Source organism: Haliaeetus albicilla, chromosome 11 (assembly GCF_947461875.1).
Source record: "Haliaeetus albicilla chromosome 11, bHalAlb1.1, whole genome shotgun sequence".
NCBI lineage: Eukaryota > Metazoa > Chordata > Aves > Accipitriformes > Accipitridae > Haliaeetus > Haliaeetus albicilla.
This window is the reverse complement of record NC_091493.1, coordinates 30,410,728-30,433,648: the sequence shown is the minus strand read 5'-3', so window position 1 is coordinate 30,433,648 and position 22,921 is coordinate 30,410,728. Positions and strand designations below refer to the sequence as shown.

The 22,921-nt window shown below is 38.1% G+C and overlaps 1 protein-coding gene across 4 annotated transcripts in view; it reads right to left on the bottom strand.

The window, feature by feature from the left end:
• Nucleotides 1-22,921, bottom strand: part of SHOC2 (SHOC2 leucine rich repeat scaffold protein) — a 70,673-nt gene that overhangs the window by 23,200 nt on the left and 24,552 nt on the right. For all 4 annotated transcript variants that reach the window (XM_069796968.1, XM_069796967.1, XM_069796969.1 and 1 more), the window contains exons 2-3: nt 18,891-19,828; nt 4,435-4,572 (exon numbers count right to left, since the gene is read on the bottom strand). In XM_069796968.1, coding sequence (XP_069653069.1) covers nt 4,435-4,572; nt 18,891-19,593 — 841 coding nt within the window. In that variant the 5' untranslated portion in view covers nt 19,594-19,828. The remainder of the gene's footprint in view (nt 1-4,434; nt 4,573-18,890; nt 19,829-22,921) is intronic.

Here is a 22,921-nt window from a genome sequence, read left to right as displayed (position 1 = left end):
TACTGATCAGAGCTCACAGACCAAAACACTAGGTCATGTGCTTAAATTTTAAGAATATGAATATTGCCATCAAAGCTGAAGCAGGAGCCTATGCTCCACTTTGCTCCATCAGAATGGCAAATAATTAGTAACATCGAACCCATCAGTCGCATATGAACATCACCCCTGAGCAGCGAGTGGAGCTGCAGGTGCTCTGCTGGGTCTTACCAGGACCAGTGCATTTGTCAGATGTTTCAGAATAAGACTGCTCCAGTTTTCACTAAGCCTGCGAAACTTAAAGTACCATTTTAAAGTAATTCCACTTTTCTACAGAAGTATCTTTACTAGGACTTCTAGGGACTTCAAGCTTTCAACCACAATTTGTATAACCTAAGCTGTACCAATTACACATGCCCAGTTCTGGACATGCTGCTTCACGTTTTATCAACTATATGTTTTAAAAGCACAACAGTGCTCTCAGAGGTACACTGGGGCTAAACAGGTCAGAAGCCTAGTTTGTAGCACAATTTCGACCAGCAAAAATGGCAAAGCTGCTCCACATAATATTTGCTTTTATGAAAGTTGTGATTTCAGCTTTTGAGCTAGTGTGTCGCAGCGAAGGGCCGGAGTATAGCACAGGGCTTTGAATATGCCTTATTTTCCTAACCATCTCTTAGGAACAGTGCCATGTCAGACACTGGAAAGTGTGTCCAGTGACGGAATTTTTTGTGCTTTTAAAGCATCATTTTGGAACATTTACAACTGACTATTCTTTTTCTTATTAAAATGTCTGTTGCCTTAAATGTCCATGAATATGGCACATTTGACCATAATCAAACTGCACACATAAACACACAAAACTAGCAAATTACAAAACAGATGAAGAATCTGATTTTTTTTAAAAGCTGTAATTCTGTTTCTGTTGAATTTCTTTCTCAAATAAGTGTTTCTGTGCTTTTAAATACGAAATTGTGAACTCATTTGTACAGAATGCTAAAATTAAAAGTTCAAAGAGGGAACACTCACAATGTGGTATTTGCAGCACAGAATTTTCTAAGCAAGCTTGTAATCCAAAGAAATACTTTACTCCACCCAAAATTTGCTTTCTCTCTGTCTCAAAAGTCCAATCATTAATTTTGATATAAATGGTATGTTCTTTACTTTCTTTTATGTATCTTTTGGATATACTAGTGTGCCAACTAAGTATACAGAGATAAGACACTGTGAAAATAAAAGCAGATCATAATCCCCCCTTACCACCCCCAAAAAAGGGGGGGAGGATCTGCAGTTAAAACACTAAGCAGCTAAGATCCCACTATGATTTTGATTCTAGACTTGAGACTCTTGGAATGTGCTAAGCCGTTTCACAAAGCTCATTTTTCTTACAGGAAGTGATCTAATATACAAAGTACTTTACAATTTTCAATCAACAGAAATACAGATATGAATGTATTAAGCCAATATCTATAAAGCAAGACATTAGGTCACTTCCTGACAACTAATATCTAAAATCGACATTTGTTACTGCACGAAAGCGTGCTTATACAGCGTTAGTTGAAACAAGAACTTTGTATTTTTACAGAGTGGGTATATTGGCTATGCTACCTCTGTAATCGTTGCTGATGCATAATCCCTTCCCTGCCACTCCCCTCTATGTCACCCTCCAACATCCCTTCCTCACAGCTCCGGCACATTTCAGCACAGTACTGTTAGTTAGAAAACAAGCTTTTTTTTTCTTGCCCTTTTTTTTTTTTTTTTAATTGGCAGATTCAGAAATCTTTCTGTGGTAAAACAAAAACTTGGTTAGATAGTCCAGCAGTGAATTTAAGAAGCATTTTGCAAAGGTTTGGGTTTGGGGTGTTGTTTTGTTTGGGGTTTTTTTTTTGGGGGGGGGGGGGGGGGGGGGGGGGAATAGAAAAGGAAGGGGACTGTTCGTTTTTCAAAGCAGCTTGACAAAAACATCCCTCTCAAGAAAGAAACAGGCCTCCATCAAAAGGGTGTTGGCAGAGGAAGAGGGGACGGACCTGGCAGTAATGGAAGTCTGTTCCATAACAGGAGGCTCACAGCACATTAAATTTTTATAACAAGCAAACGTGTACCTGGTCTGTGACCCCCACCCCAGCTTGACTGAACTGGGGAAACATTAACAGCACTGACATATTAAGCATACTGAAACCTGGCAGGGTGTGAATGTTGCAAGAAAAGCCTGCTGTGCCAAACGCCAGGTAGATACCTGCGAGTAGGGAAGAGACAGAAAGTGGAGCGAGAGATGGAGAGGCCGGAGAGGCCGTCCCGCAGCCGCGCCGAGCGACGCACGCCAGGCGGCCACGCGCCATTTACTCGCTGGGTTTTTCTCAGTACTCAAAGTCTCTCGCCGAACAATCCTAACCACAAAGCAAGCTGTAATCTAAAAATCAAGCCGCAACTTGCTTTAATGTTGAACCAAAACTGCGATGACTAAGAAACAAACCCAATGTTGCTGAACTGGCTATGGCTGCCTTTTCTGTAACATGCATAAATGTAGGTTGATCACTATCATTTAAACTGGAGTTTAAAATTTTTCCCTTCGGTATTCAATTCTGGTTGTTTGTCAACTATATGTGGCACATATATCGATTTCTGATTTGAAGTTTTTACTCTAAACAGAAATGCTCGGCTACTACACATCGGTCAATACAAACAAGAGGTATTTTCCAGTGGAGCAAGAACTGAACCAGTGTAAGGTTAAAGACACAACGGCACGCTGCTGTCTCTTATTCATCTGTCTTTGGTGGTTTGTTGAGCTATATAGGATTGATATTCAGCACAGATAAGCATGTAAAGAGACAGCTATATACATTTAAAAATAAGTAACTTCAAAAAACTATGAAGACGATGCAAAGGAAAAACAAAACTAAGAAAATAGGCAGAAATCCAGTCCAACCAGGTATGAACCCGACTCAGTACAAACCACCTAAGCTTACAGTAACTTTCTGAAGAAATAGATGAGTCCAAACTATCTTGATTGCATAGTCAGCAATTTCCTATCAGAAATGACTTAACTGCTTAAGTAACTTTGTGCCTCTCCTACCCAAAGGCCTTTCCCTGTAAGCAGTCTTGCAGCATATTACAAGTAAGATTTTTGTGGTCCTCTGAGAAGCTCAGTGACTGCCAGTCACTAAACAACTCAATAAATCCTACTACTATTCTGCACAATAATCAAAAGTAGTCGTCTATAAGCCTTGACAATGGAAATCTCACACTTGCTTAGAGAATTTTACCCATAATTAGTAGTTTATCCGGAGAACTCACTTCCTAAATATGACATGTACACTACATATAAATTTTATTTAAAACAACTTTCAATAAGATTTACAAAATAGCTACAAAAATAAAGCTGTGCTTATGAATTGTGTAAGTTAGATGCAAATTCCAGATGGAATGGGATCTCCACGGTTTAAAAATATCATCAATCCAGGAAGGAAGTTTAGCTCCAGTGGATACTTCATCAATGTAAACTCTGTTCAGGTCAAACTTTCTAGACAAAAAGCTACAGTAACTCCACACTCAACAATTTACTGCTAGAAGAAAAGCTGGCATGTTGTTAAATGGTTCCTCACTCTTCTGCTCATTCACTTCACTATGAGTTAAAGTACATTAACGAAATGTTCAACATACATACTGTTTAGGTGATAACATTCATTCTTCCAAGTATGTTCTGGTGACAAATACAAGCTTAAAATCATGATGGCTGCCTTTTTTGTCTTTTTAAATCACATCATGCATCTTTCTCTGCCATCTGTTTAAAACGGATTTAATTAACTAGGAAAAGTCATGTTTTCTTGTTTCATCCTGTATGAGATTCAGAAATCGACCAGGACAGTGCTTATTTCAGTCTTATTCCCCATCTAAGTTGCAAATCCTCTGTATTTTATTGCATTAGAACATGGACTTTGTGGACGTGGAAGGTTTTTTTAGTCATTCTATGGAAAAGTGTAAAATATACAGAATTGATTTAAAACATTTCTCGTTTTAGTTCTATTTTTCTTTAGCCAAAGGCATCAGTTAAAACTATCTGCCAAAGTACTACCTTCAAATAAGAGCCTTTTAGCCTTTTATTCCTTTATATGCTCAGTTTCACTACAGAATGGACAGACAAGCTGTACATATTTATTCATAACCATAGAACACCTTAAATCGGAGTTAGAAATGATGGCTTTTTTTCCTTATAACTCTCATTCTTAGATGATGCTGCACTCTGCAACACAGCTGGATTTCATAATGTAATTCGAAAAGCTAGAAACTACATTTAAGGTAACATGCATACCTTGCTTTTGATCTCAAATGTGAAGCTGCCTTGAGCTGAACACCAGTCATTCTACAGTCACCAACCAAATACTCATTCTTAAATTTGTTCCTCTTACTGAACATTTTGAAATAGTGATTTATTTTCTCTTCTCTAGCCTCTTCACATACCTATGGTTTCTGGCAGGTCCAAGAGCTCATTGTGCTGCAAGTCAAGGTTGGTGATCTGCGTGCAGCTTCCAATCTCTTCTGGAAGATGTTCAAGCTGATTGTGCGCTACATCCAGCGTTATGAGGTTACACAACTCACCTAAAAGCATACAAGAAAACCAAAATATCAAGTTCTTTAATGTACAGCTCTAGACAAATGACTTCCACACAGAGATTAATAGATCAGACAGACTTGGGGATAATCTGAAAAAAAATATTGCTACCATGAAGCTATACATATAAAACAAGGCATTACAGGATCATAACTTCATCGGTCAGATCTAAAACCTGATCAACAATTTTTAAAAACTCAGATAAAGCATTTATATATTCTCTGAAGAGATCTTACTTATTTATTGATTTTCTTCTGACAGTTCAAGCTGTTGAATAAGAGTACAAAACCTATACTTTACACTTGCTTCAGGCTGACCAGAAGTTTAAAACATCACGAAGTGAATTGTATTGAATTTTGAGAAATTGAGATCTGGTTTTATACCATTAAATACTTTCAGGCACAAAATCAACAATTAAGAGACATCAAAATTATTTGGCTGACAATCTAGATAATCCACCCAAAGTCCTGAGTGCTATTTTTAATAATTTTTAGTCATCACAAAAAAAAGGCAACATATGACAAGTAAACTGTAAACCTATTTACACAGATTATTATATCTATATATGCAAGCAGAGCTATAGCAAATAAAAGTTTGAAATAAAAGGCTTATCTGTTAAGCATTTAAAAAGATTGGACTTGCTTAGAGTTTAGAGCTACTTTACACTGAACTGTTTCATTCTGAACATTTCACATTAAAGTACAGGTAGGCACAACTCTACGTACAGTAGCTTCACCTATTTTAACAACAAATATACTGTGTTCTGAGCAATAGCTTGCTGGATTTAAAAAAAAAAGCGTGTGGATGAATACAGGTGTATGCATTCACATTTTTTGCATCTGATGGAGGTGAAATTAATGCAAATGATTTGAACAGCTTTAACTCTATCCAGTGAAGATTAGGTCATTGTATTTGTGTATAAGAGCATGACTCAGTGAATCACAAATTTGAAGGAGTAGCAAATTCCTTTTGAGGAACAAATGTCTATTTTTTAAGCTTCAGTGTTGTATCTTTGACACAATCCTTTAAGGATTTTCCCACAGGCCTGCAGGACAAGTTTAGGCAAGTTCTGACCTGTAGACTCTCTACCCATTAGATCAGCAGATAATCACAAATGGTGATTTAATAAATCATACAATATTTATGAATTCAGACTCTGTATTGAGTTGCAGGTATCATGTAGCCACAATACTTACTACCTATCATGGAAGAGTTGTGAAAGGCCACAAAAAAAAAAAAGCCAACCCCAACAGCTTCATTAGCCTGTTTTTCTTAGATTGTTAATATATAACTGAACTCATTTCCTGCATTTATTAACCCAAATTGGCATTTTTTCTAGAAACTAGCCAGATGGAAATGTATAGGTGGTGCTTAAGCAGCTTTTCCATCACTGTGTGTGTGTCCCCTCTCAAGTCAGCATTCAAGTGTATTCCAGGCAACCAGGGTCAATAGTCAAACATGCTGCATCCAGCACTGCATACACCACACATTTCAATGCCATTAATAAGCAGAAGAAAGAAAACTTAAGAAAAAATTGAGCAAGAGTTAATGTTCTGTGGTAGGAGCCTCTTTCTGTTATTCATGAAAACAAGTGGGCAAAGTGTAGAAGGCAATAGAAGGAGGAAGAAAAGCCTGAGGAAGACTTGAAAATCCCTCCCTTTAAACAAACAAAGAACGCCACAAATCTTTACTAAGATAATTCAAAAACTTTTGCACACTTTGGGGCAGTAGTTTTCACTTCATGGTTGCTGTTTTCATTTGTTTTCACTTAGACCGAAACCAATGATGTCAAATTTGAAATGTGGCATAAATTTCATTTCATCACACTGATTTCTCATTTACTTGACTCTTCCCACTCTACATCTGCTGAAGTCGAAGAAAGACTTGGGCTTTCACAGCAACATTTGCTGCACTTCATTTTTGCACCTGCTGAAAACTTTGACAACAGCAAGCTACGTGTTTGAAACAAACACCTCACTAGCTAATTCTGGGGAGGGAAAAAAAGAAGAGATGCCCATGTTTATTTAGCCAGTTAAGGGCCAGCTAATGCTTTGGTTTATTTTGGATAGCAATACTTAATATCATTATATTAAAGATGCAGGCATGATTTTTAAAAGCAACACTGATAAACATTTAAATAAAAATTTTGAATGTTAAAATAGATTGAGGACTGCCCAATACATTTTAGACTTTAGAACTGAAATCAAGTGAAAGTTAAAGCCTTATCATCAAGTACAGTGACTTAAGGACAGCAATTTCAAGAGATATTATAAAATTTAGCTTTTAGTTCACATTGCTTAGTAAGGAATCTTTGTCTTGGGCATAGTAATACTTAAAGTTTGACAGCATCTCACCAAAATGTTCTTTTTTCCCCCCTAAGGGCAGAAGGACAGGGGAGGTAAAGTACTGTTGGCCCTGAAATTCTTTCAATACTTTAGCTTGGATTGCTGAGACACAACACAGAGAGTGTGCAAGTCAACAAAAAGCACTCAAGGCACATTTCTCCTGTTGTTCTCCATGACATATGGAAAGCATATCCTATATGCTTAACAAGGTGAAAAATGTTTAGGTGATGTGGCAGAGGCTCATCTTCACATGCAAAGGCACACAGAGGATCAGCAGTGGGTGGGAGAACCCAAATACTCCCAGGGCTGTCCCAGGAGAGCCATCAGCCCCATGGTGAGTGTGAGACCCATCACAGTGAGTAAATGGAAAGGCTCTCCAGAGCACCTCGCAGACCGAGGGCTGTAACTGCATATGGGGCTTTAACACCTACTATGAGGTGCAAGGAAGAGCAACTTGGGATGGTAAGAATTGCTATGGAATCTTTAGAGAAGGGCAAAGGGAAGAATCAATGTGGTTTAGGAAGGACAAGCGTGGGAAAATAGAGGAATAAGGAAATAAGTGTCCAGTCCTTTACAAACCAATGTTGGTCATGCCCTGTGCCCCATCAGCACCCCCTGCCCTGTCTTCTCCTTAAACTCTAACTACTTTCCTGGGAGAGGGGCTCTCTGTTCTGAGTGCATGGAGATCTGAGTACCGGCAACACTGCAGTTAACGTGACCAACACTACTGAAATCATCCCAGTACGTGGGACCAAAACCACTCTGGGCACAGGGAGCGCGCTGCCACCAGGCCAGAGGCTAAAGAACAGGGGCAGCTCTTTCACCGGCTGACTGACGGCAGTGATTTACCCCATGAATGGACACACTGTGCACTGCACTGCTGCACAACAGCAGCTCTTTCAAAAATTATGCCAGGATAAACACATGGCATAAACAATCGATATAACGAATAATGATCTGCAAGAACAAAGAGGCCAAACTTAAGGCCATCTGCACAACGCTTTTCCTAGGAGCCAATGTAAAGCCAGCTTGTTTCAGTGATTCAAAGTGTCCATCTTATTGTCTGAACAGTGGCAATTGTACTGAAGGAAATGCTTTGCAAAAAAAGATGAAAAGAAGTTTCACCAATATACAACTGAAATCTGGCATTTTTGCTTGGCCAGGGCAAGAAGCATATGTCAAAATCAGAAAGAAAGTTTTCCTAAAAGAAAGATTTGCTCAAATACAAAAAGAAAACTGGCTAATGAGTGAGGATCTTATTCATATTAAAAGAATAAACAGTTGCTCTTTTCTGGTGTACTATATAACCTTTGCTGAAACGCATTTGTATTTTAATTTAACAGAAATACGCCAGCTAGAAATGTGCTGCAGCTCAAAATCAGCCTTACCCATATAGCAGTTTACTAAAGAAAAACCCATTCCCATTCACCATGTGGACAACTCCAGCATCACTTCACCAAAGGACTGTTTGAACACTCAAAATCACTGGAGTAAGGCAAGCACTACTTCAGGGAAATACTAATCACAGGTAAAATGAACTAACTCTTTTCGCCACAAGTAATGGCCAAAATAGACAAATCTTAAGTTCACAGAAGTGAATAAAGGATTCTCTGTGGACTACTTGCAACTGCATTGAAGGGACAAGCATCCTAAGGACAATCAGACAATAAACTAGGAAGGTGCTGGGGTTTGTGGTTGGGTTTTGCCTTCCCCCCCCCTCCCCTTTTTTTTTTTTTTTTTTTTACATACTATATTGCACAGGGCGGGGGAGGGAATTGAAGCTCAAAATCTGCCAAGAAAGCAGATAGAAATTGCATGTACTAGCTGGCTTGACAATAAAAGATTTTGAATTAGAAGTAATGCCTATATGAAATACATAAAGTAGTTTCTCTGTAAATATGTCTTCACAAAATAGTTACACCCTATCATGTAGGTTTTAAAAACTTAAATTTTAAAAGGTTCTACAAGATAAAAATTTTAGATGATTCACATGCATTTTTCAAATAAAATAGTTTGTAAAGACTCCCAACCACCTTCCAGTTAAAAACATTGTTAAAAATACATCTCAACAATCCTTAAAAAAGGTGGGGTAAACAATCACCTTACTGTTCTTCTCATATGTACCGAGACTAAATGTTATAGTATGACAAAGCTAAATATACCTGCTGAAAAACCCCAACATTACGAAATGACTAATGTTGTCTGCATAATGAGACAGAATTACAGTCCCATTACATGGCTAACCTTGAAAGCCTGTTATGACAAGAGGACCAAGTTACATGCCCTGACTTACATAACTCTGAAAATTCTTCTTGGCTATTTAAAAAACAAAATACAGCTTCATTAAAAAAATGTAAAAGTACACACAAATTAACAGTTGTATAGGCAGAGAGTATAGGTCAATAGCAGAGAGGCTTCAGTGTCTCCTACCACTAATTCACTCAGTGGGCAACTCTCTTAGATGGCAAGCACAATTTGTAATATAGCCTGTTTTCCACTGGATTAACTCCATGCCTGTCCATGCTTAAGCAGATTTAAAATTATGAAATCCTTCATGACATCATAAATCCTGGGCCAGATGAGACAGCAAGAGGATCAAGACTCTTATGGAAAGCACAAGGAAGGGCAGAATGCAAATATTAGTGGGACTTCAGGCTGGTGTGTCAGAATACTGGTTGTAAGCTAATTTGTAAAGAATAATTATCCAAAATCAGCAACGCTGGGAACAAGTCACAGATAGTTCCCATAACTTTGGTAGTTATTCGTCTCTCACTAGGTTCTCTTCTGGGAGGGGGGAGGCAAAAGAATTATTAGTCTGTCTTTAAAACTCTTTAGGGTAAGTGTCCTGATTTTAGAAAAAAATTAAAAGCAATTTTACAGTTTCAGAATCTTTTCCCTCTCTCTGAGATTTGAGTACATCGCTGTAGCAGACAGCCTGAACTTTTTGCTGTGCATTACCAATTGCCCAAAAGAACAGTTAAGCAGTCAGAGCTATTTTGCATTATTACTGCACAACTATAACTTACACAGAAGAGTTACTGAGTAGAAAGAATGCAATTTTTATATGGTCACAAGTGACTTATGTACCAAAGTTTAAATATTCATATAAGTAAGAAATAAGCACAGTAAAATATCTAGAATTTGCAGAATGTGCAACAGGACCCAGTTATGGGAACCACTGAAAAACACAGAAGCTAAGCTCAACTGAAAATAAAGACTCAATCCGGTCTAAAACAAGCTTCAACAAGACAGAACAGCGTAACGCTTTTTATTTATTGTTTATAACTAAAAGTAACAAATATAAATAAAATTAAAAACATGTTCAAACAACATTTTAAACATGTAAAACATGTAGAAGAAACAGTCTTAGCAAGGGCTCAAAGCAGGATTTGAGCTGAGCAGTAGAATAAACCAAGAGGAACCTCATGAAGTGCCAAGACGAAGGTGAAGTCTTGCACCTAGCACAGAATAACCCTGTAAAGCAGTAGAGCCTCACACCAGCCAGTGAGGAAACAGCTCTGCAGGGAAGGACCCTGGTCAGTCCTGGTGAAGCTGAACCTGGGGTCACATCTTGGATCCTGTCTACTTTCAGTGTGGAACAAGTGTGCTCACTCTCAAATAATAAAGGCTAACCACCTACCCGGCTGCATTAGCAAGGACAGCCCGAGGGAAGCGATTATTTCCCTCTGTTCAGCACTTATGAAAGTATTCAAATGGTTAAAATAATTGCCATGTCGATATTAAAAAAAAAAAAAAAACCAAACCAAAAAAAAAACCCAACACTGGACTGCTAACAAGCTTTCAGTATTTACTGGAATTACACTTGGGGCATCAAACCAATAAGCTCTGCAAGTAGATCAAAAAGGCAGGACTACTTAATCATTATCCTAAAGCCAGTCTGAAGGAAATGTAATCAGGAGGAATTTGACTAGCTGACAAGACGAAACTGCGTCCCCACAAGAGCTTTCACAGGAATCAGTACCCAGACACCAAAGCTGAAGCCGGCCAAAATCAAGTTCTTCACCCTTGCTGCAGCTCAAGAAAGCAACCAGAACTGGATCAAATAAGTAGTCATTTTCTCTGACTTCTAGGGAGCGGCACACATGTATCAATGCCTATATTTATTCCACTTCTGTTCACAACTTCATGCTTTTATCACATTAGAATACAAAAATAGAAAAATATTCTCAACCGCTGTGTTTGTAGACATTAGCATGCCAACTAAGCCCAGGAGCACAATTTGGTTTCCTTCAAACTGCTGAAACAGAGAAGAGGTTCTTAGATACAAATAATGTAAATAAATATTTGTATTGTCAGGTCTGCTAGAAAAAGGGGAAATGAAATTCAAAGCACCACTGAAAAGCTTTGCAACTAACAAGTCATTTAATAAGGAGGCACTATATTCAGCATGGAGTAAGCAGACATGAACTGACGCAGCTGCACACATCTGGTTTGCTGTCTATGCTACTGAAAACCAAACAGGTGCAAGTGTTATGAAAAAGAGTTTCAAAGTAGTGAAGAAACCACAAATGATCTAAATCTTGGGTAGATGGGGGAAGGGAAGAACAGAAGAGAGTCTCAGAGACATTCCAAGTCTGGTGTAGGCAGATTCCCTGAATTACAATCTAAAAATAATTCCCTTGCAGAACAGCCCTGACCAGATTCTCCATAGAATAAGAGTTGCATTCACAGACAGAAAACACAATATTTGGAGTCTTAAGAAACTTGCAGAAACTACGCAAAAGTAATTTCAGCCGTGTTGACAACATACTTCTATTCAAGAGGTGTATGCTAAGGCGGCAAAAATACCCAAAACTGGTATAAGATGCAATCTTGTCTTTGCAAAGAAAATATTATCAACTTGATTGTGCATAACAATTCCTTCAACACAACACAGAGGAATGCAATAAAACTCTCGATACGGGAAAGGCAAATGGCTTAAGTAACAGCCTGCAAATTGAAGCATTTGCTTGGAGTCATCCCAAGACAGTTTCTCTGGTTTTCATCCTTCTTGTACTGACTGTGACTCACCAAAGTGTTCACATTCTTCCATTCTTATCTTCAACTTCTTGATCTCAGTAGAATGGACAATTTACCAGATATGGTGATTAAGCTGGAGTCCACCTTGTGAACTCATTTCCACAATTATCCCTCCAGACTGTGTTTTGGCAAAGCTTCCACATGGAAACCTTTCCATTAAGGTTTTATTTCGTGGATGCCACCGGAGATTCAACAGCCAAGTGAATAGGTAAGTTCTGCTTTTGCACTCGGTATGTATCTATATTCAACATCTGCATAACAGTGAACTTTTAGTCAAGAATAATGTTCAAAGCAAACTTGTGGACCTTGCTAAGGATGCAAAGTGTTTATAGGAGTTTAAAGGAAAAAAAATGGTCAAGCCTTTGGAAGAGGAGTCTACTGAGAATTACTAAAAAGACAAGCTGCACCAGACTCAGGAAATCACTGATATGAAAATAGCTGGATCTGGGAAAGAAGTCAGGTTAAGCCTCATGTATATATACTTACCCTGTTTTGATGCAGAGTTTGCTTAGGGCTACAGTCAGAAGCAGGATACTGGGCAAGATTCACTCTGAAAATTTATCACCACTGTTGGGTAGGGTGCAAGAAGACCAGGTTCACAAAGAGCAACATAGAGTAACTTTGCCATCAAGAAACTTGCATCAATGAATTCTCACCACTATACATAAAAACGTAACAAAAAATTGCTTCAGGAAGGTAGGGCTAAGCTGGTGCTACCAGGACTCCAATAGGCTACACAGGGTTTTGTGGAACAAGACACGGAAAGCAGGCAGAAAAGGAAGAAAAAGAGATTCTGAAAATATAATCCGACACATTTTCAATGGCTCTCTGCAGACAGTAATCCATCCTTCAAACCACTTGCAGTGCACTTCACGTGCTTTTATACAACATGAGCAATCCTACCTGCGAGGTTTCACAAGTGAGCTGCAGCAAGCCAAGCTGATTTAACAGGTCAGTGCAGGCAAAAGTGGCCGTCCTGCTCTCCCTGTTCCAGTTCATGCTTTCCCACTCCTCCTCCTACACCAGTTCCAGTCTTATCTGAAACTTCACTGTTTTCAACTAACTAAAGTAATAGACAACAAAAAGTAGCAAAACCATTAATATTCTTCTGTTAGTTTAGTGAGATAAATCACCTCACCAAGGAACAGCTCAGATGAAGGAGGCAGAAGGAGCAGCTGGGAAGCTGTGAGGAGGGGAGTGGACACTGGCCCTTTCAGCATCAGGAAGCTGTTACACACCAGCACAGCGATTTCACGAAAACTCCCCCTAATTCAGCTACTCTTGAACAGAGCTTTTGGCTAAACATGCAAAAAAAAAAAAAAAAGATTTAAAAAAAAAAAAAACAAACCTCAGAATATGTTTTCAGTTTAATGGATTTTTAAGTATTTTTAGATCTTATTCAAACAAATCTATTTATATTTGAAAATATAACAATGCATATCAAGACCTCAGCTTACTATGCAGTCTATTAAAATCATTCCAATCACATTAAAAATGTAGAAGCAATATATATGTTGCTGGAAAAGTGTTAAGAGAAGTCCAATAAATGACTAGTAGCAATGATTTGCTAGGTACCTGGAACCTGGATTTGCCAAGTTACTAAAAGAATGTCTTCTTTCAAAGTACAGATAATTTTTTCTTCATTTTTTGGTTTACTGAGCGAGTTCAGTTGAGTAAATTACTATTTAAAATTAAAAACCCTTCTGAATACTGAAAAGACAGGAAACCTTATTGTCATCATCCTACCTATAGTAAAGCAACTGGATGCAAGGGAATGAGAGGTACTGCATTCTGGTGGGAAAAAAGACTAGAAACACACACATCTGTTTACTAACTACATATCATAACACTTCCTCTTTCTTACTAAAACGTTTCTTTTAAATGCAAAGCAACTTTTCCCCCAGTGTAGTCACCTCATTTAAGTTTGTGGTGTTTAACTACTAAAGGCAGTTTAAAGCCCAAAATAGAACCAAACTTTAGATTGCTTCCCAGCAGCTCAGTGCTGGTAGGTTTCACCTCTTCTAGGTTTTCCTCAAGACAATACACACCATAACAGGTCAGTTGTTTTAAAGCAGTTTTCAAGACCACTTAAAATCTGATCAACTATGTGTTTTGCAAACAATATCTTGTTAAATGTTTTACCTTCACTCAGGCTTTTAAGAAACATTTTAGAGTTAGTTTCAGGTTCCCTAAAAGGAATCTAACAAATATTAATACTGTATGCTTGCACAGCAAGCAGTAGATGTTCTAGATAAGCATTTCTAGAAACTTATTTTGAAATCACATGACCAGCAGTATAATTTTTACATGTCATCTATCAAACAAGGAACACTACCATAGGATTAGAGACTACCAATTCAAAAATCTAAGATAGGAGAAATAACAAGGGGAGATTCTGATGACCTCACAGTCATCTAAACACTATGCAGACCAACAGAATTTGCAGGAAACATTAACAAAAGACATGAAAGTAAAAGTCATAAAACCAGAGACAAATAAAAAGTGATTTGAAAAAATATCAGTAAATTAGTTTGGCATAAAGAGTTAACAGTTTTCTACAAAAATATGGAAAATCTAGTTTATTCAGTCTAGTCAACCTAGACTCCATGAAGATGTCTGATGTAGTAGCATGCAGAAAATAACTAGGAGACTCAGGTGACCAGTAGATGTCTAGATACCTGAGGAATTGACTAGAACTTGCTATGGACATAACAGAACTAAAAGTAAAATATCAGCTTGGGTGGAGGTTACCTCTCCAGGACTCTTAAGAAACCACCTCAGGACCAATCTTGTGTCTTCAGCAATGACATAGTCAGAAAGCAAGGGTTTTCTAGAAAGCTAGAGGCACTGGAAGAAAACAGGCAACTAAAAATAATGGAAACTGTATGAAATTTAGTAGTGTAAAAAAGAGTACGTTTCTACTAGGATCTCAGGGTTGACCTCTGGCAGAGAAGGAGAACAGAGAAGGCAAAGGGTGTATGTCTTACATGGTCACAAGAGTATTTGTATGGTAAGTCTAACACAGTTGCAATGTGATCCAGATGCACAGACAGGGTTTTCTCAAGCACAAAGGGGGAAACTCTTATCTGGAATCTGGAACAGTATATTCAAACTAATCAAGCATGCTCAGCATTCAAAACATGAGACAACACAGAAAATGGATAGCAGGGTGACAGAAGGAATGGAGATTTTATGCAAGACTAAACATTGTGGTCTGAGTAAGGGCTGGGAGAAGATATGACTGCTGTTGGCACATACAGTGGGAGAGCAAATGTAAGCAACAAAGGGAAACTGCTGCATCTAAGAACAGTGAAACATCACTGGCACAAAAATCAACTAGTCGTAGACATATTGGGTGTTGGAAGAAAGGTCTCAAATATCAAAGCACTTAAGACTCCAGGCCATACTTTCAATTTCTTTCAATGGGAGTAGAAGGAAAATAAACTTCTTTTATAAGGCTGGAGACTAAAGACTCCTAGAAAAGTAATCAAATGGGATGATTGCTTATAAATCAGGTGTCCCTTTATTTTGAAGCAGCAAGGTCCTAAAGTTGGAAAGCCTTTTACAACTATACAGAACTGGTATTTTGTGTTCAGTGGTAGTGAAAGCCATCACAAGTCTCTTGCACCAGGGTAAGACTTTAATTCCATCACACTCAATGCTGGCTCTTTGAGGGAACAGTAGCAATATCTGATCTTTCAAGCTGAAGTCTGGGCGTTTAATTTTTTTTTTTTTTTCTGTCCAGGGCAACCTTTTGTAGCACATCTACCTCCAAAAGACAAAGTAAAGAAAACCCAGGATTCTTCACTTAGTTGCACACCAGATTAGCAACATGAACACATAGAAGCTAACTGCTGCAAGACTCTTCCTTACTGGACAAGTCAGCAGGTTACATAAGCTTTGAATTTTTAAAAATATGAACAAGCACACTAGCTTACCACCAGACATGTGAGCCTTAGGCCTTAGAACAATGGGGTATTTTCAAAAAGAATTTGAAATGCTCTGCATGATATTGCTTTATAAAAGATAATGGCCTCATTTTACTTCCCGCTTTGCAGCAACAAAAATTTCTGTGTTACTTAGTGTTTGCTTGCATATAGTATTTAGGAACTGCATTATAAATGTACAAGGGATTAAAATCATTGAGACTTAAAAGGCAAGTTTTTTTTAAAGTGCACATGTAAAATGCAGAGAAATAACAAGTGTTTAAAGAAACAGAGAAATTCCATTGGAAAGTAAGAAATACATTTCTCAGCAGTTTCATTTTTCAGCTGTGTTTCCAACTCAAACATTCGATCTTTGTGCTAGAACAAAGATACATGAAAGTGAGTAGAAATCAATTACAAAAGTGAAACTATCTTGTCTGGTCTTGCTATTTGAGGAATAAGGTTTTCAAACGCCTGTTCTGTATGTCTTGGCAGTTAAAATTATTTGTGTTACTTAAACTTAGAAATCCTTTAATTAATTTATTTTTCAGCCAATTCAATTCCAGTCAACCTAGTCAAAGAAATTTACTTCGATCAAAAAAGGATGTTGTTGAACATAGCGATTTCGCTTTGAAATTCTTCATAAGGGTGACAGTCGTCTTGCATTTGTGCTTCTAAAATGCCTCCCACAATGAGGTGCTGACCCGTAACAAGGAACATGGGCATTATCACAATACAAATAAAGGCATGACTAACTGCTGGATACAACGACAGAAGTAAAGTAGTTAATGTTCTCAAGCTAGGGTTTGATAAAGAACCGAGAACACTGCCTGTATGTGTACCAAGACATGAATAAAAAAAAAATGCAAGAAAGAAGCAAGTCACATATATTCCTTCATGATACATACATCTACTAAATTTCTCCATGAAACTGTTACACATGATCACTTTCAAGACTATTGTGAACAAACACATACAGAAATTACATGCTTTAATGTAAACTTAACTGTAAGAATTCAACAAACAAAATAGTTAAGAAACAAAGAGGTTCCAACAGCAACAATGTCTGCAGTATCAAACACACCTACAACAAGTTTTTAAAGGGCAACACCAAACACCAGAATGCAACATCTCACAAAAGTTTTTTCTTCACACACTAGTATTAATTTAAATTTATGCAGTACTATCCCCAGTTGAACCTCAGACGCTGACTCTTTGCTAGATTACATTTAATAACTGAGCCACAAACAGACCCAGGTGAAGTAATGACAATTGTGTAATACAGCTCAACAAGCTAAATCAACCACAATTTCTTCAACATATGTGGAAAAAAGCAGTATGTTGGGTTTGCGGATTTTTTGGCAAACATCAGCCCCATGGTTTTCAGTATGATTCTTTGATTAGTAAAAGATTCAAAGAGGCTGTTGGACTTAAACTGCAGTGTCAAAATAGGTCAAAATTATAATTCCTTAGTTCTCCCAGGAGAAATTCCCAGGACTGCAGACATGTTCGTGCCAACTCAAAAATCATGTTGATCAGAAAACATACTACATTAACCATTTAATTTTTGCCTAGCAAAAAAGTGTTTCTGTGGCTAGAGTAGAATCCATTCCAATAGCTGCTACAGGGAGCCAAAGACTCAGACCAACAGCTGACAGCCTCACTACATTTCTTCATTCCTGTTATCATGTACAGAAGCTGTCTGTACCAGACATTGCTGGTAACGTGATTAGAGGTTTCAGACGTGCCCAGGAGTTCCTTATCTTATGTATCTTTCCTATCAAGGTGCAGAAGAAAGAGGCAAACACTGCTGGTTTGAAAAACATCTACTAGGGATCCAAACAAGAGCATTTCCCAGGCTTTGCAAAATTAGTGAGCATAGAGGCCAACTTCAGTAATACTTAACATACTCACACACTGGCTTGGTTAACAGGAAAAAGTCCCACATCACCTTTTAAAAACAGGGCACAGGAATTATTTACTCACAGTATTACAAGGGCTTTTACAAGTTTTTTTTCCACACTTGAAGAAAGTCGAAGCAGTTTAACTGCATGAAGTTTATGTTTCCCCACGCCCTAAAGGGACTAAGCTATGCTTGCATTTGAAAAACTGGTGATACACAGAAAAAAAACCACTGATGACAGAATCTCCCTTTTATGAGGCACATACGTTGTGCAAATATTGCTTGAAAACAGTGTGATAAAGAGATGTTTTCCATGAATCACAACCTATTAGGAACAACTTAGGAGTTCTTGATACACAGCTATTCCAGCACATTTTTTGTAATAAACTATTTAAATTAATAAGCCACTTCCATACTATTTCACCATCTTTCAAACTTTTGTAACGGCATTTGTAAAAACAAATACTACTCATTAAAAAGTCATAAGAATCATCAGCCATGCATATAACATTTGGTCACTTTATATTAAGAATCCATGTATTAATACATTTGTGACTTATAAAAGGTAGAGGCTTTCACAAATCATTAACCTACATTATTAACTGTTAGAGCATCCAACAGCTTACTCATGGTAATAGCATGGAGCTACCCATTCTACCTTGTATTACTGTGGTCACACCCCTCTGTAACACACCCATAATGTGTTTATAACTTGCAACAGTTCATAAATGATTTATAAAGAAATCTTAAAATGAAATATGCCCCTGTATCTTTTTTTTTTTTTTTTAAACCATCTGGGCTCTGAAGACACAATATGTGAAAGCACAAGGCAAAGATGAAAACAAGATACATCTGATTTTAAGATGACAGATGAAAAAAAAGGGCTTTTGTTATTTAAAAATATATATCTATCCAAGGTATTGATTACTCTCAATATAAGCTAACATTGCAACAGTATGATCATGAGCATAATTTTATGAAGTTTTAAATGGAGAAGGGCACCTGGAGAAGTAGCAGTTTACATATACTTAACTGAATTGCAAAATGAACATAAGCATAGAATTAAACTTTCAATCAGTGTAATTGCTTACCAATTTCAGCAGGTAGTTGCTTGATTTTGTTCTCTCGTATGCTAAGCATGGTGAGTTTTGACAAGTTTTTGATATCCTTTTCCACAGTAGTTATACGATTAAAGCGTAGGTAAAGAGTGGCGAGAGAGCTTAGCCTATACACCACCGAAGGGATTTCTCTAAGCTTGTTATGCCGCAGGTCAAGCATGCGCAGTTTCTTCAAGTTATCAAGAGAGTCAGGCAAACTGGTAAGTGAGTTTTCACTCAGGGCCAGTGTCATCAGGTTCACAAGACAGCCCACCTCTGCCGGTAGGGACTGCAGTTTATTACTGTATAAATAAAGTTCTGTTAACTGCGTTAGCTCTTTGATAGCTGATGGAAGCATGTGTATAGACCTCTTGGACAAGTCCAAGCGCATTGAATTCTCTTCCCGGCATTTATTTAGCTCTTTGATCACTTCAGCATTGCTGGATTTTTTGCGGGTACCTGTGGCTGGATTAGGTCTTTTTATCGTATTGTCCACTGAAAAAGCTACCCCAGGCTGCGTGCTACTGGAGTCCTTCTTTCCATCTTTGGCATCTTTCCCTTTGGTCTTAGGCTCCTTTTCTTTGCTGTCTTTCCCAAATCCTCCAGAGGCTTTGGCCTCCTTCTCCCTTTCTTTTGACGATGGGACTTTTGGATCCTTCTCTTTACAGTCCTTTTCTTTTCCTAGATTACTACTCATGGTGACTCAACGTTTAGCAAGCACCACATGAAATCTGTTTCTGAAGTTCACAAGAACAATTCACTGCTGAGGCGACAAGGATCCTTAAAACATGCAAGCATTGAACCAAGGGAGGAGCTTCATAGGTGTGATACCCATTTGCTACATATTGGTTCTGAAGGCACTCTTTCCTAATCCTGGTATCAGGAGATTCAGCTGTAGAGATTAGAAGGTCAAACGCTCCGTATTAGTATTTCTGTCACATAGAGAGAAGAGAAGCCAAAGTTAGTGTAAATATAAAACTTAACTTCCAGTTAAATGTTGAATGTTTCTACAACAAGCCTATGCACAACTAACTCAGGTTAATGATTTGTCCTTCTCTTCAAATGTCAATGAAAAACCCAGTGCTAAAACAAAAATACTACACATATTGCTCAGAAGACCCACTGTGGTAGAAGAGCTATACTAATTAGTATACATGAGGAAAAAAAAAATTACAATTCTTAAACATAACACTACCTTCAGTACTACATTTGAGTCGCCACCTTACGTTTTAGCTAGTTCTTAGCATAACACGTCATCAACATGAATATTCTCTCTCCACTCCAAGCCCAATCAGTTAATAAAGATCTGCTATAATTTTAAGTGCCTACCTCTTCAAACAAACCTGTACAGCCTTATTCTTTCAGCACAAAAGAGTCTCAATTCGATCTACAGTGAAATCTAATACGCTACTGTAACACAAACACTTCGCCTCGAGATCTCACATCTGACCAGCTCTGAAGCACAGGTCTCTGCTTTTAACATGGAGCAGAACTTTGTCACCAACTTCACATGCTTTGAAGATGCAAACACGAGGATTTTTAAAATAAACCTATCAAAAAGTTAATTGAAAGCTCAAAAGAAATAATATATTATGCTTCAAGACAAGCAAAATTATGAAGGAATTTCTCATGAGAGTAGGATATAACATATCTTTAGACAGTATCTTGAATTTTCCCCCTCAATGACTACAATGCAGCCTAGTAAGTGAACAGACGTCTGAAACCTATAGAACCCCATTTACATTTTTACAAAATCATCATGCATCTTATAGAAAGTAGCTTTGCTTCATGTTTCAATTCAAAACACATGACATGCTCTAGAACTTCACAATTCTGAATACTCTGGAGAGGTTTTTAAATGTTATCTTTGTGAAAGAAAATAAATGGTCAATCAATGGCAACAATAATTTCACGTCTCCATATTAGTCCACCTTTTAGCCTTGAACCAACCTTCCTTTGTTACGCAGCATTCACTGATGAAGAAAGTTTGTAGCTCAGAATTGTTTCCCCAGCCACCTGAGTTACATTAAAATACCCTTAAAACCTCCACAAGAGCTGTGTCACTGTCCTGGCATTCCATCTTCTGCACAAGTTCATAAAGCTCATAATCAAAAACCAATTAAATAATATTTTGCATACTTAAGCCATCAGAAAGTAGTAGAAATACAAACATTTTTTAGCAAAGCTCAAGTAACTATTTTTAATTACACAGTTATGCTACGTATGCTTGCTTTCAAGTGTAAACACATGCTTGGAGAACACAAAGGAGCACGCTTTGCTCAATATATTCGTTCTCATTAAAAAAAAAAAATGTAAAGAAATTCTATTTAAGGACAGTAAGAAGGGCAAGCCACTTTACCTCAGCTGCAAATCAAGCTGTTCAGTAACAAAGCTCACAAGAGAACCTCCCCCAGGAGATGGCTTCCAGTCCTTCACCCTGATTAATTACTGCTGCAGTACCACCAAGTGTGTGCTACAAACCCCGTAATATCAAAAAACCCTACTGTCTCCAGTTACTGTGTTCTGGACAACTCTGTTGTAAAGGACCATGGCTGTTTGCTAGCAGCAGCAAGCAACAACAGCTTTTAAATTGGAAATTGTCTCCAATGCAGAGCTCTCTAAGGCAACATGAGCCAGATCCTTACTGCATCCTTAAGATTTCCACACAGCTTTTACACCATCCATTAACCAATCTGTCCTCAGGATTACCAACCTCACTACATTATATTTTAAAACTTGTTCTCAGCACTTTATAATCTGCGTGCTTGTAGAACTCCAGCAATAGGAAATGTAATGACTCCAAATGCAAAAACACAGCTGACTAAAGGGTGGGAGCCTGAAATGCCTGACAACTTGTTTTCAGTATGAAAGGTAACACAAAGAATTGAGAACTAACACAGTTTCTAAATTCTGATAATACACAGAAAACTCAGCCGTGCAGCAGTGCCAGACAGCTACTGCTCCACATCAAGCCCCTGAAGTGCAAAATACTCAAAGGGCTGCTGCTTTCATGAGCTTTCAGTTTAATCAAATTTAGGACCTGCCAAGAGATTTGTTTCATTTCTTATGTGCACTGCAGCTGAAGGAGGTTTTGAAAGAGCCTCAAAAAGGAAAGACGGCTGGAGATTAGTACTGCTGAAAGCAGCTTGGTAGTGCGAACACTCCAAATAATCTGCACGCATTTCACTGTCTTCGTTAGCAATTACTTTAATTGCACCTAAAAAAGGGGGGGGGGGGGGGGGAGATGTTCTCTGTTTCAATATGCCAGTTTAACATTTCATTTTCTGGTAAGGAACAAAATTTTTTTGCCTGTACAAAAGGATAAAAATTCAAATAATTTTCAAGTCATTCAGATCACCTGAAACATACAGAGAAAATTCAGAGCAATACAAAGGGTCATGACCAGAGACTTCAATATCACCTCACAGTTAAAGATGTTAGGGGGCAGTGAACTTGCAGGCAAGCCACAGGCAGCCGTGGTTTTCTAACACACGGAAACTGGAGCCAAGCTCGCAGCACAGCAGGCCTTCAAAATATACTCCCTGTTCAGAGTGACAAAAGGCTAACAGTTAAATGTGCTGCACCTATGCCATTTTTATCTGTTTACTGAGGATTTTAATGACTGCCTGAGACTGCAAAATGTATTTAAAATAGTTTGAGAAGGTTTAGCCTCTTTCTTTCCAAATAAAGTAATTCTCTAATACCTAGAATGACTAACTAGCACTTAAAAGAAGAAAAAGCTTATGATGAAACCCTTACCAGATGAAACACAACAAAAGCCAATGCAGGGGGAATCACATCAAAGAAAATGCCTTGACTGGAACAGCCTCACCCATCCAGAGTCCGAGACACCCCTGAGACACTGGCATCTCCCCCTTCTCGCCCACCAGGGCTGGGATCACCAACAGCAGAAGGTCCCACCACCCTGCAGAGTGGTGCTGCACAGCAGGTACCAGCCGGGTTTCACCCGGTCACTCCATGAAGCAGTAAACTCCTCTGCCACAAAGCCATGTTTGTGTCCTGGT